The following is a 13,374-nucleotide window of genomic DNA, read 5'->3' as shown; positions in this document are numbered from 1 at the left end:
GAGTAATATGATTAGCCAACATCAGGGCACTTTACTTTATTGCCAGTGAAATGGAGAATGGGTTTGTTTTTGTTACTTACATGTGAACTAGTGCAGGGTACTTCTGTCAACAGATTGATTCCCCTGCCAAGTACACTTCCTTTTCTTGTGTTGGTCATGTGACATTCATCATATGATATTAAAAACTTCAGGGACCAGATCCTTAGCTGGTGTAAATAGGAGTAGCTCAGTTGAAGCCAATGAAGCTATAGTGGCCAGGTAAGGATCTGGTCCCATATGTCTTAACATTGTTGTGCTAGTGCTTCAGTTAAATAAATGTCCATTTCTTATTGAATGTGGGAGTACAGTTTATTAACAATAAAGGGGAAAACCTTTCCTCCTTCCACATGTATACCCAGTGTCCAGGTGCTCAAACAGTTAAATGAAGTTGTACAAACATTCAAACATGGGATAATAATTCTGATGTTCAACCAACCAGATGGGTACTACCTGAGAATTTGTGTATCTATTTAGAAAGGATAAGATTACTTTAGTTGTATGATACTGGGTTCCCAAAGAAAGAAGAGATTAGAGAGGTATGAGAAAGAGGGACACTGGAAAAATGCATTACATTTTAATTTGTATTAGTACTGCTGGTTTAGGACATTGTGAATGATATGACTGCAGAAAAAAAACTTTCATGCAGTACAAGGAAAAACTTAATTTGTGTAAAAGTTTGTTTTTCTAGTGTGAAAAGCATTTGAATCCATTGGGATTTTTTCTAGCGTGTTATTTAGATTGGCAACATACTTCTTGGAGGCAAGATAATATGTGTGTGGCCCAACACAACATCCCAATAATAGCAAGTAGAAGTGCTTAAAAATTGGATTCACACAATCCAACTGAATACAGTTTTTGTGACTTTGCTACTGTGAGATGTACATAGCTCCCTCTCCTAGGTGCTTTCAAAGATTCTGTATTTCTTTCCTTTGCAACAACTGATCACCTCCACAAACACTCCAGTGAGTATTTTCCAGCACTGTATTTGATATTTGTAATGTCACCAACTATTGCAGACATTGTGGGGAAAAATCATGGAATCCTGAACTCAGATCTTTGCAGTAAAGGAGGAAATAGATTTGGAAATACAGTATTTGGTTCTAAAATATAAATGAATATGTACTTTTAAGCCAAATTCTTTTGTCAGCTCCACTCGTGCATCCCCATTGAAGTTGCTGAGTTCAACCTCCAGTGAAGCTTCCAGGATATGATTGAAGTTGGATTTGGCTCCTAGTCTATTACTAATTTTGAATGTTAAGCATTTTGAGTAGGCAAGACAAGGCTTCACAGTTCAAGTTTGAAGGAAAAGGTGCCACAGCCCTCTGGATGAGTTGTGAAAGTCAATGAGTCCATCAGATATACTCCATCCATTTTCCTAATGAACGGATGCTTATTTGTTCACAAAAGTATTTCTCCAGAAGTGCATAAAATAACAGCTTTGGGGAAGGGCATTTTTCTAACTCTGTAGGCACAGAGTGGAAGTCTCTTGTGATTGGTTTGCAGGAGCCCTGAGTTCTGTCAGCAGTAATTCTCCAGAAATTCCTCCTCCACACATTTAGCTATCCCCTGAGAAAGCTAAAGGCCAGCCACCAGTGGGGAGGCATTGTAGCACTACAGGATGGGGATAGAAGGACCCAGGGGATATAATTTGGGCTTTTATGGGCTTATCTACATTTACAGCTCTACAGCTTAGTGAAGATGCTACCTGCACTGACAAGAGAGCTTCTGCTGTTGGCGTAGGTACTCCACCTCCCCAAGAGGTGGTACCTATTTTGACGGGAACAGCTCTTCCATTGACATAGTGCTGTCTACAATGGGAGTTCAGTCGGTATAACTGCGTCACTCACACCCCAGTGCAATGTAGTTATACCGACATAGGTTTGTAGTGTTGATCAGGGCTTTTATATCTGAGGGATTTTCTCACAAATCCAGGGTTATGAAGGTCCTCTGCTTTCTCTGTGATTTTCAAGAGCTCATGATATGACAGCTTCTCTGCAGTCTCAAGTCTGTGTAGGTTTTCTTCTAACTTTGTCCCTTCCTCAGGAGAGCGTGGTCCTGAGCCTGAATTATCAAGACAAAATCAAGTAGAAAACTGTTTTCATCTCCGATTTGGATAGTTCATTGTCCTTATCAAGGGTCTGTGTGGTATTGTGACAGCCCCATCCTGAAGCTCTTTCTTAGGCTAAAGTCCATTAATGTTTATCAATTGGAAGTCAGTGAGAGATTTCTTCCCTCACATCCCCTCCTGAATAAAAGCTGCAGGACTAAATGCTTTGTCTTTGACAGGTCAACAGTTTGGTTGTGAAGTTTGGGCTTGACCCAACCAGAAAACTCCCTTTGATTTCAACAGAAGGGCTGCCCATGGAGGGCTGGGGGGGAAGTGGGAATCAGCATCTTTCAGAGATTAACACTTTTAGTTTAAGAATTCACACATGTTCCAGCATGGTGGTCAAAAAGATCAGACACAGGCAGTAGCATGTGATGAGAAACTTATTTTTATTGGATTATTTTAAGTGCAGTGTCTGCTGACATGTTCCTAGAGCATGGTAAGATGGTCCATGATCAAAAATCATCATTAACTGGTGCTTTGATAACTCACTAGAGCAGCAAACAAATAACAGACACGAAGAAAATGAATAAATAAACAAAGGGACTCCCTGATTTACAGAGTTTTAGAGCAGTGGTTCTCAAACAGGAATATATGTACCCCTGGGAGTACACAGAGGTCTTCTACGGGGTACATCAACTCATCTAGATATTTGCCTAGTTTTACAACAGGCTACTTAAAAAGCATTAGCAAAATCAGTACAAACTAAAATTTGATAGACAGTGACTTGGTTATATTGCTCTATATATTATACACTGAAATGTAAGTATAATATTTATATTCCAATTGATTTATTTTATAATTATATGGTAAAATGAGAAAGTAAGCAATTTTTCAGTAATAGTGAGCTGTGACACTTTTGTGCTTTTATGTCTGATTTTGTAAGCAAGTTTTTAAGTGAGGTGAAACTTGGGGGTACGCAAAACAAATCAGACCTCCTGGAAGGGGTACAGTAGTTTGGAAAGGTTGAGAGCCACTGTTTTAGAATATCATCTCCTGCGGATTCATCCCCCCTGCCTCTCTCTCTTTCTTTCTCTGTTGCCTTCAGTCCTTCAGGAATGCACCATTTCCTGAAATTCTACCAAAGAATAATGGAGATTTAATGGCAGCATTAATAAAAACAATATAATGAAAAAACCGAACACAACAGCCTTATCAAGAGCTTTGCAACTGAAAAGAGCATAAAATAATCAAGTGAAAGAAGGGAAGAAAAAAATAGAAGAAATAAATAAGTTTTTGCACAAGCTTCCTGATTATTATAAAGTAGATTTCTCCTTCATCTCAGGCTAACTGACAAGCATCATCATGAGTCACATAATTTTAGGACCATTCTCACCAATACTGAGGTTTGTTATTTAAATTGTTTCTATCAGATCAATGAATCCTAGAAAACAGTCACAAAACATTTCCCTCTATTATTTGCTCCTTATTATAGAACAAGAGTTCTCAATCTTTGTTTTGCTGGGACCCCCTTTAAAAATATTTCAAGCTATGACAGCTCCCTCCCCCCCCAAAAAGTGAAAACCTCCCCCATGTAATGCCACCCTTACTTCTGTGCTGCTGCTGGCAGCACTGCTGCCTTCAGACCTGGGCACCCAGCCGGCAACCACTACTCTCCAGCCACCCAACTCAGAAGGGCTCAGGCTGATAGCTGGAGCCCCAGCATGCATGGGGGCTGACAGCTTGCGACCCCTCATCCCCATAAGAACCTCACGACCCCCTGAGGGGTCCTGGCCCCCAGTTTGAGAACCCCTGTTATAGAACCTCCTGAGGTTCACCATTTTATGGACCTTTTGGACTATTTTGGGGGTTCAACAGACTAATTGCACAATGCCATTTTCCTGTAATTTAAACCCACACCTTTTTTTCCCAAGGTTGATTCCATTTTTCAAAGCAACACACGTTTTCCTAGCTCCAGGAAAATCTGTGTTATGTAGGAGAACTACCAATGGCTAGACTGGCACAACTGAGTGTCCTCTTTGTGGTATTTATACTGTATTAATATTGTTTTTTGATCCTCTCAATTCCCTCTGTCCCTCTTTTTCTTAATCAGTTCTAAATTAAGTTGGAATCCACAAATATGTGAGTTTGAGTTAACATCTGAAGCCATGATGCTTGAGTGGGTTTTAAATGAAGCAAAATATGTTCAATCATCCCCTATTTTTTAATTGATTTTTTTTAGTTCATTTAGAGCATGATATTGCAGTCCTGGGGCAAAAGAGTTTTGCTTGGACATGATATACAGTATTAGGTCTACATAGAAACATGATAGCTTTTAGAGCCTGGCAGGCCATTTAGATTCTGTGGGCCAGAATATTCCCTGAATCCCATCCCCAGGGGTGTAGATAAATTCATGAAATCCCATGAGTTTACCCAGCACATTTGCTGTGGAACTAGCTTTCATTCCCTCGGGGAAGGAAGAGGAGAATTGTTGCCCTCCCATCACGCAGCGGCTGGGGAATCTGCACACACAGATATTCCTTTCATATTGCTCCCTAGGGTCCCTTCTCCATGGCAGCCTGTCCTCTTCTTGAGCCAAGCTGCCATTGGCTGCCTGTCCATGTTTGCACACTACCTGCCCCAAAAGGGGAATAGAAGGCACAGGACCAGGATGTGTGGATGTTACTGCTGCATCGAGTAGCCATTAAATCACACTGGAATCTCCATGGGTGGGGACAAGATACTACTCCCTAGAGTGATCATTCCCCCAAATCTGACCCCATCCTCACCCAGACACTCCATCTGAAATCCACAGTATCCAAACCCCACACATAGAGGATCTTTTGTGGGATCTGGGGAAAGGAGGTGATGTCACTTGATCATCATCTTTCCCTTCCTGTTACACCTGCCACACATCGCTTCTGTGCAAAACAGACAGTGGTCCCACTGCTGCTCTCAGTTAGCTGGTGCAAATCTGGAGTAATTTCACTAACATTAATGGAGTTATTGAAGGTGAATGCTAGTGTAAACGAATTCACTGGTATGTGATACTGAGATGATCATGCATTAGCTGATTCTCCTCTCATAAGTTTTACATTAGTGTAACTCCACTAATGCTGTCACTCCTGATTCATACCAGTTTAAGTGGGAAGAGAATCAGCCCACTGTTCTGAACATAGAATTTCCATTGAAGTAAACAGGAGTCTGGAGTTTTGAGTGAGCAGTAACAATTAGGTTCCATAGGATGTCTGGTATGTTCTTTTCAGCCTGCTCTTGCACAAGGGATTGCAGAGATGAGTTTCCAACATTGTAGGCTGACTATCTCCTCACACAGGTTGTAAATCAAGGGTGATTCCACAAAAGTCAGTGGAGTGACACTGGTGTGAAACCAGTGTAAATGAGAGAAGAATGAGGTCCCATAACCACACACTCTTTTGCACACTATTCAATATATAAATAACTTCATACCTTCAGCCCCAATTTTGCCATCCCCATCATGATCTGCAGCTGCCAAAAATGTCTTGGCTTCTGAAGTAGTTAACACTCTGGCTCCACATTCAAACCGCTGGAGGAAATACCTAGAGAAAAGATTCTTTGGGTGTGATTTTTATGGAAGACAATTCTTTTTATGCCAGGTGGATTGTCAAGTCGATCCGTTCCTATAAACAGATTGTCTACACCTTGTTGCCAAGTCCCCCAAACAGAGGCTGCATTATTTTGGAAGTTAAAGCTTCATTTTATGCATTCCTGCTTGCTAAGTGCAGTCCTGGCATGTTTAATTGTGCACTGCCCTGGGGACTGACATTTTTCTGTACCTACTATCTCTTTATTGCTAATTTTTAGACCTTACACTTTTCTCTCTAAAGATTCCCCTAGGACATTCAAAATCAGTACAAGGATTTACCATACATATACTCAGCATTACCCGCCCTCAGCTTCAGCAGAGGATGGTTTAGGAGACAAAGAAATGCTGACCTCTGTGAAAATCTCTTACTAATCAAAGAAACAAGGAGACAAAGAAAACTCTTACTTGAGTTCATCTTCCTCAATAAAACCGCTTTGATCATTGTCTAAGAGTCGGAAGATATCCTTGATCTGGCTGCTGCTCTTTTTGGACATGCCGCTGATCTGAAAGAATTTTTTGTGGCTGAAGGAATCTGGGGCTGGAGATAAACAATAAAAGCCAGAATGACCCAGGTCACTTCAGTTAACACTCCTTGTCTTAGCTTCAAATTCTGAACAGTCTGATCATGTTGCTTATTATTATTATTATCATGTTGCTTGTTATTGCAATTTTATTACTTATTGTTTTAGATGTAACAAATTAACTCAGCCAGCCACTAAGTCAGACAACAAAAAAATCTCTTTTCCGTGGTGGACTCTCTGGGAACATACCTTTAATATTTCTTGAAGACTGAATTAAATTTGCTGTGTATTTTACTGAATAACAGATCTATGTTTACCTATAGATTGTCTTACCTTGGCAGTCCCTTAAGGCAGCAGCAATATCAGAAGGGCTGAGGATGTCAGTGATGCTCATTTTAAACCTGGTCAAAAAAAAGTATTTCAGACAGGTACAAGTGAATTGCAAACACATACAAGCAAATAAGTCCACCCAGTAAGCTTGTTTGTTTAGAGTTTTATAATAGACGATTTTAAAATTAAATATTGTAACGAGTATTTTTCATGGAAGAGAAGCTAATTAGTAAACATTGAAACTGCTACTTAAAATTCTTTATATCCCTATTTTAATCAATTTGCTTGCTAAAACATCATTTTAAGCTGGTGACTGATTTTTATCTGTTACCTACTCAATATTTAAGCAGGTCAGACAGATTTTAGACTCTCCATGTGACAGTTAAAGTAACCTAACTACTTTGTCTGTTGGAACGTTTGGCATTTAGAAATGCACAATAAGGGGGTACGCAGAAGAAAAAGGAAAGGAAAGAAGTTTTTTTCCTCCATCAACAAGCCTGAAAAAGAAAACAAAATCCGGTACTTATCTACATAAGCTCCATCTGTGTATGACCTCCAGAGATAAAACTGAACATCTTACACCATCAGCTACTGTATTTGCTACTGTCTCACCCTTGTACAGGTCTGCACTTTCATTTCTAGCTGGCTGCTCACCTTTTTATTTTCCTAAGTAGGTGAAGAAAAAATAGCGGAGGCAATATGAGACAAAACAATAGTGTTGGCTGGCTTGCCAGCCTGGCTTATATAGGATTCAAAAGGTGATAATAACCACTACTTAGGTTACCTTTCATTGGATCAAATGCTCGATTTGAGACTGAGCTCAAATTTCCTGCCTAACTAAATAACCTTTTTCTATTTTTATCCCAAGAGAATACAAACAAGAGCAGCAAATTTTTAATAATTCCACATATGTGCTTAATTAAATTTTCAATTCTGCTATCAAGACCTATTGTCCTATAAACTCCAAGGATTTTGGGTTTCCAAGTAGTATCCAGATTTTAAAGTCACCCAGTGGAAAGTGACTCTGACAGTCAGATCCTTAGAAAAGAAAAGCCAGTTTGGTTTTCCTAAGTCTGTTGACACTGTGGGGGAGGGCTCAGAGGAAGTGAGAGATGAAAGATCTGAAATGATATGTCAGTCTTACAATGGGAATTTATCACGAGGATAGGGGAAAGCAAGAGTCGTTTGGGATGATCTTTCTACAGCAAGCTTGATTTTCACATGTCCAAGCCATTTCCTAAATTACAGTGCTATACCTGAAAGGGGACAGAGGGGAGAGCAAAACCATCACTAACAGAAAAAGCCAACAACTAGGGGAAATGTAAACTGGTTAGTTTTGATATCTGTGTCTTACTTGCAAGATAGGCCGTCTTCAGATGGCCTGTCTAAATAATCCATATTTTAGTCATCTTAAATACATGGAATAGATAACAGATGTATTTTACAAATGACAGATTGGATCTTGGTTAGACCTATACAAAAAACAACACAAGGAACTTCCTTAAAGTGAAATTAAAATTGCAGGCACATATTGGTGGTTTGAGTGCATATTAACTTTCAAGAACATTAAAATTGAAAAGAAATCTCTCAAATGTTAGAAAACCTGGAACTGTAGGGTTCAGGTTGCCCTTCTCAAGCAGGTTCTGCTCAAGTGAGTAAGGATTATTCATGTGAACATGGATTGCAGGATGAAGACCATAATAAAATCACTTGAAATTGTTAGTTTGTAGTTACAGATTTGTCTGGTTTTAGCATAATAATTAATATATGCATGTACAGTATTATCTTCTGGAGTGCATGCATTGCTGTCATTAGTGTTGGTGGAAATCGCATAAAATGCTGAGCAGAGAATATATCTCACAAGAGACAAAAGTCACACATTATATACTGGAGGTGACATATAATAAGTCTAGGCTTAATTCTCATCTCATACTGGTGTAACTTCATGGATGTCAGTGGATTTACTCCTAATCTACACAGTATAAGTGAAACGAGTATCAGGCCAGAATAATTGTGCCATAACTTTTGTGTACCTGAATTTGGAATCAAGAAATACAAAACGTTACTGTAGTGAGGGGACATGGCTTCCCTCAGAGACTGATGAGGAGGGACGGCCATCCGCCCCTGGTGGGCAAAGCCAGGAAGACAGGAACCGGAAGTATAAAAGGTGGGCCATCTAGCTCAATTGGGAGAGAGCTGCCAGAGAAGAAGGATGTTTCTTGCCCGTTGCTGGGAATCAAGCCCAAAGAGGACCTCTGCTGTGCCGATGACTCATCCGACCTGTCACAGCTGCCAGACAACCCTGACACTGAGAAGCCACTGGAACTACCACTGGCAGTGTACCCTTGAACCCAGGTACATCCTAAAGGGAAGGTAGGAAGTGGCCCAAAGACAGCTGACTATAGTTCAGTTGCATTGCTACCTGAATGCAGGTCAGGGTGTTGCAGCTGGATCCCCGCTGAACCAGTGGTGGAACCATCCACCACTGTTAGGGCTCGGGGCTGGGACCTGGTAGAGTAGAGTGGGCCCAGATTCTCCTACCCCCTGTGCTGTCAACCCCCACCCCTGCTGTGATAGCCTCCCCACACTAGGCCAAGAGGCCTGCATTGTTCTATTGTCTGCCAGAGCTAGGACACTAGTCTGTTTGGTGCTCTGCAATACCTGAGGATTGGAGCATATAGACCATTTGGTGCTGTGCCACCCCTGAGAGCCAAAGTCCCTAGACTGTTTGGTGCTTCACCCTGCCTGAGGGCCTAAGCCTGTAGACTCTTTACAGCTCTGCTCTGCCTGAGGGCCAGAGTCCCTTTATCTGCTTATTGCCCTGCCCTGCCTACAGGGCCAGGACCCTGGGGATAGCTAATCCCCCATCTTTAGCTTGCCTTCATAGGTGTATTATTGCTTCTGAATTCTTGTTTGGGTCTGTTTCAGCACCCAAGCATTTTCTTGCTAGAATTTACACTGTATTTTTTCAATCTTGTGGAGCGTTGCCATTGACTTCAGCGGGGCCAGGATTTGACCACTGGACTTTATTGTGGGCTTCCTTTGTTTCTGTTTGGATTCTTTATATGCTGTTTGCTGGATTCTTTTATTCTCAAGCATCTGTTTTGCCAGCTGACACTAACTTGCCAAAGGTAATAAGGAAAAGGAAATATAAATTATATTGAAGACACCAAGACCAAGGCTATTATGGAAGATATGACAAGACCTGGAAGACTTCTGGTGTTCTGCCTGCTATCAAATCAAACATTTTCCCCTCCCCACCTTTACACTGAATTATATCATGTAGCTAGTGTAAAAAATCAACCAAATCTATTTTAATGTTTCCAGTTAGCAAAACTCTACACTGAAGGATTAAATACCTTAGGGAGGCCACCACATAGACATTTGCTTGCACAACATCCATGTTCAACGCTAAATCTAAGGATCAAAAGCTCAAAGGACTGTGCCTGACATAAGCTCTGCCACTTAGAGAACACAACATTTTAAATGAGTCACCCCAAGCAAAATATTCATAAGCAGTAAAATAATTGAAATGAGTTGTTCAGTACAGTAAAAGATATAAAAGTAGAGCAATGACTACCACAGAGTGACTGCAACAGTTAAAGATGGGTTTCTGTAATGTTTGAAATTCAACACTGAGACCAAATGTGATGCTAATCCTGGCTGAAAGATGGGTTACAAAAGCCTAAAAGAGCTGAATTTCAGAATGAAGTTGATGTCACTGTATAATGATACAGGAGAAAATCTAGAGTTACTGGTATTTATTTATTTATTAATGATACTCCTCGTCTGCTTTCCCTCCACTACAGTTAGAAATCATCATGGAGGAGTGTATCATATAAAGAGATATTTTAGTTAAATAAATTACTCTGCAATGACCGAATATGTTGTTTTTCAGACTATCTGGTATCTCTCTTAACCCAACTGCTTTAGCAACATAGGGTGTTTATAAAAAATGAGCTAAACCAAAAGGAGAAAAGGACATATTCTATAAAAATAATGTGCATCCAGTGTAAAAGTATAGAGTGAACATATGACACTTTATAATGAAGCCATATCCAATCAATCAGCAATTTATACTCACTAAGGATCTGGCCCTAAAGCAGAGTATTATGTTGTTTTCAGAAGTGCTTGGCCAGTTTTCTTATTAAGTCCAGAAAACAGTTAAAGAAATGTTAGTTGTTTCTTTTTGCTTAATAGGGATATTTGAAACCCCCATTTGATTGTTTTTCTGGAGAGTTACCTGGTAACTCCACATTTGTTTTACTATCTGCACCCATTTAAACACAGTGATTTTGGGAAGAAACTGAGTTTTTGGCTTCGAACTTTCAGAATGAAAGTAAAAAGTGCAGTTCAGACAAATATGGAGAAATTCTTATTATGAAATTTATCTGCTTACAGTATAGTCTAAATGAAAGCATGAAAGCATATCCAGTTGAAATATTTACAGAGCTATTTCCTAATCTAATTCCACTAATTTATTCCATAAGCATAGGGGAACTTGCATTACACTAAACCACTGACACTCTTCAGGCTGTTCCTGTACGCTGTCTTCCGTTTGTTATAAGATACATAGAATTAACTAGCAAGTGACAGCCAACTAGGACATTAACATCAGCAGATGTAAGAGAAGCTTCAACAACAGTCTCAGGTGAGACTAGAAAAGTGTTATCTAAGATTGACTACAATAGTGTGAAGGGATGCTCTAACAGCCGTTCTAAAACCATACAACTCCATCTTCCAACTGCACTTATGTCAGAACTGGTGCTGTTATATCATCATCCATCCTCAGTAAGAGGCTCTCCCATTTGTCACCAGTTTGGAGAAGACTGAAGTAGAAGCTTAACATTCCATAGGGCCTGGTCCTCATTTACACTAAAACCTTTTACACAACTCTGGCAGTGTAACTAATAGAGGATGTAACTGTAACTTATGGTGCAAAGGGTTCACAATGTAAATGAGAATCATGCCCCATAATGAACTGAGTCATGATATATCACTTTTAGTGCTCTGCCAGATCATCCACTTCCATTATAAGGAAATACTCAATCCCTTTCAGGTAGCATCCAAACGCTTTTACATCAGGTGGGATTTCAAAACTTCCATTGACTACAATGTGGTGAGGATATCAACCAAAGTTTTGAGTGGGAGTTTAGGGTGTGTAACAAATGTAGGATATCCCCTGAAGAGTTGAAATGTCTGGCACTAAAGAATAAAATTTATTTCTTCCCTACTATTCTGCGGTAAGAAATTGGGTTATGTACTTTCCCATTCCTAGTAAGTAAGTCATTTCTTGTATTGAAAATAATAGCACAGGGGTTCTCAACTTGTGGTCTGCTAAGTGAGCCGCAAAAGACTTAGACTGAAAACTGACTGAACAGAATTTAACTATATATACAGACAATAGATTTTTAAAGGGATCCACATCTCCATTTGAAATTTTTTAGGGGTCCGCAAATGAAAAAAGGTTGGGAACCACTGTAATAGTAGAATAAATACTGTAGTGAACTTCAGCAGAATTATTTCCCAAATATTTTAGTCCAAAGTGCATCTTCAGTTAAAAAGCTGAAGCAATATAAGATGCCATCTTGGTGTCTTTGCTAACATTTGATATGCTCTATGATTATCATTAAACAAATTGTCTAGTGTCACCATGACCCAGTAACACTATCTTATGACCCTGACACTACGCATGGTGGTTTAAGATGTTTCTGGTTGCTGTCAGCAGCACAATCAGGTAGTGTGATCTTTGCATTCCTGCATTATTTAAGTTTTCTCTGTATTTTAACAATAACTTTGCCCTAATGGTTAGATGATGTTTAAGAGCCTGGATGCTGCTTTTTAGTATATGTAATAGATATGGCAATTGCTGTAGTATATTGTTACTAGTTGCTTTTGCAGGGGATCCAGCACTCTTCACCAAATAGTTCCATCTCACAATGACCAACAATATAAAGAGCAGTAATAAATAAAACAAATGCCACTGCAGTAGTTCCAGCTATTTCCTAATTAACTTACCAGTTAAACTCTCAGTGAAATAAGTGGTAAAAATCCTGTTGTTTTCAGTGAGACCAGGCTGAGACCCTAAATGATGTATAATGTAAAAAAACTACCTTGTATTTATATAGTGACCCTTGTCATAAATAATCATGCAGGGAGCTGACAAAAATCACTTGGCTAAAAGATGTGGTCTCCTAATAAAGGTGGAGCAGAATATTGCTCAGTTATGGCTTCAGTTCAGCAAACTACTTAAGCACGTCCTTAACTTTAAGCATGTGCTAAAGTGACCGTGAAATTAAAGAATGTTTTATGGCAATCCTGTAGGTGTTTGTAAAGTTAAGCACATGCTTAAGTACTTTGCTGAATAGGGCTGCATTTACACATGTTTTAAGTACTTTGCTGAATCAGGGTCTATGGCCCCAATACTGAAAGTTGTTCTGCCCGGCATATGGATCCCTGCACTTATGCAGATTCCTTTAATTTTAATGGGGCTCCTTGCATATGTAGGAGCCTGCTCATGCAGCGTTCCTTGCAGATGTGGGGCCGCTGGGGATAATTTGGAGTGCACTGTTATGGCAGCAATTGGCAGCTTTCAGAACAAAGAGACAGCAGGTTCATCTTTGTAAAAACAAATCAAACGTTTTCTCCACTAACTGCCTAGCAACATGGTTAAAATCAGGAAACACCTGAAAACAGCACTATAACTCTTCTAAAATTTCTGGAATAGTCACTAAAGCTGATATCAGAACTGTTGTCATACATTTTTCATAGGGGGGATGGGATGATAATACAGGAGCATTGTGACGTGTCTG

General features: G+C 39.7%; 1 protein-coding gene across 1 annotated transcript; it reads right to left on the bottom strand.

Moving 5' to 3' along the window:
- Window positions 1-3,198: 3,198 nt before the first annotated feature.
- On the bottom strand, window positions 3,199-6,626 carry LOC137155285 (parvalbumin, thymic CPV3). The gene is made up of 4 exons (XM_067551485.1): window positions 6,566-6,626; window positions 6,117-6,249; window positions 5,555-5,664; window positions 3,199-3,224 (listed from the first exon to the last, which is right to left on the bottom strand). Exons 1-4 carry the CDS (start codon window positions 6,624-6,626, stop codon window positions 3,199-3,201), a joined length of 330 nt encoding a protein of 109 aa, XP_067407586.1.
- Window positions 6,627-13,374: the final 6,748 nt, after the last annotated feature.

Source organism: Emydura macquarii, unplaced genomic scaffold (assembly GCF_026122565.2).
Source record: "Emydura macquarii macquarii isolate MOO-44397 ecotype Brisbane River unplaced genomic scaffold, CSIRO-AGI_Emac_v2 contig_1348, whole genome shotgun sequence".
Lineage (NCBI taxonomy): Eukaryota > Metazoa > Chordata > Testudines > Chelidae > Emydura > Emydura macquarii.
The sequence above is the reverse complement of the archived record's forward strand: the minus strand, read 5'-3'. Positions and strand labels throughout refer to the sequence as shown.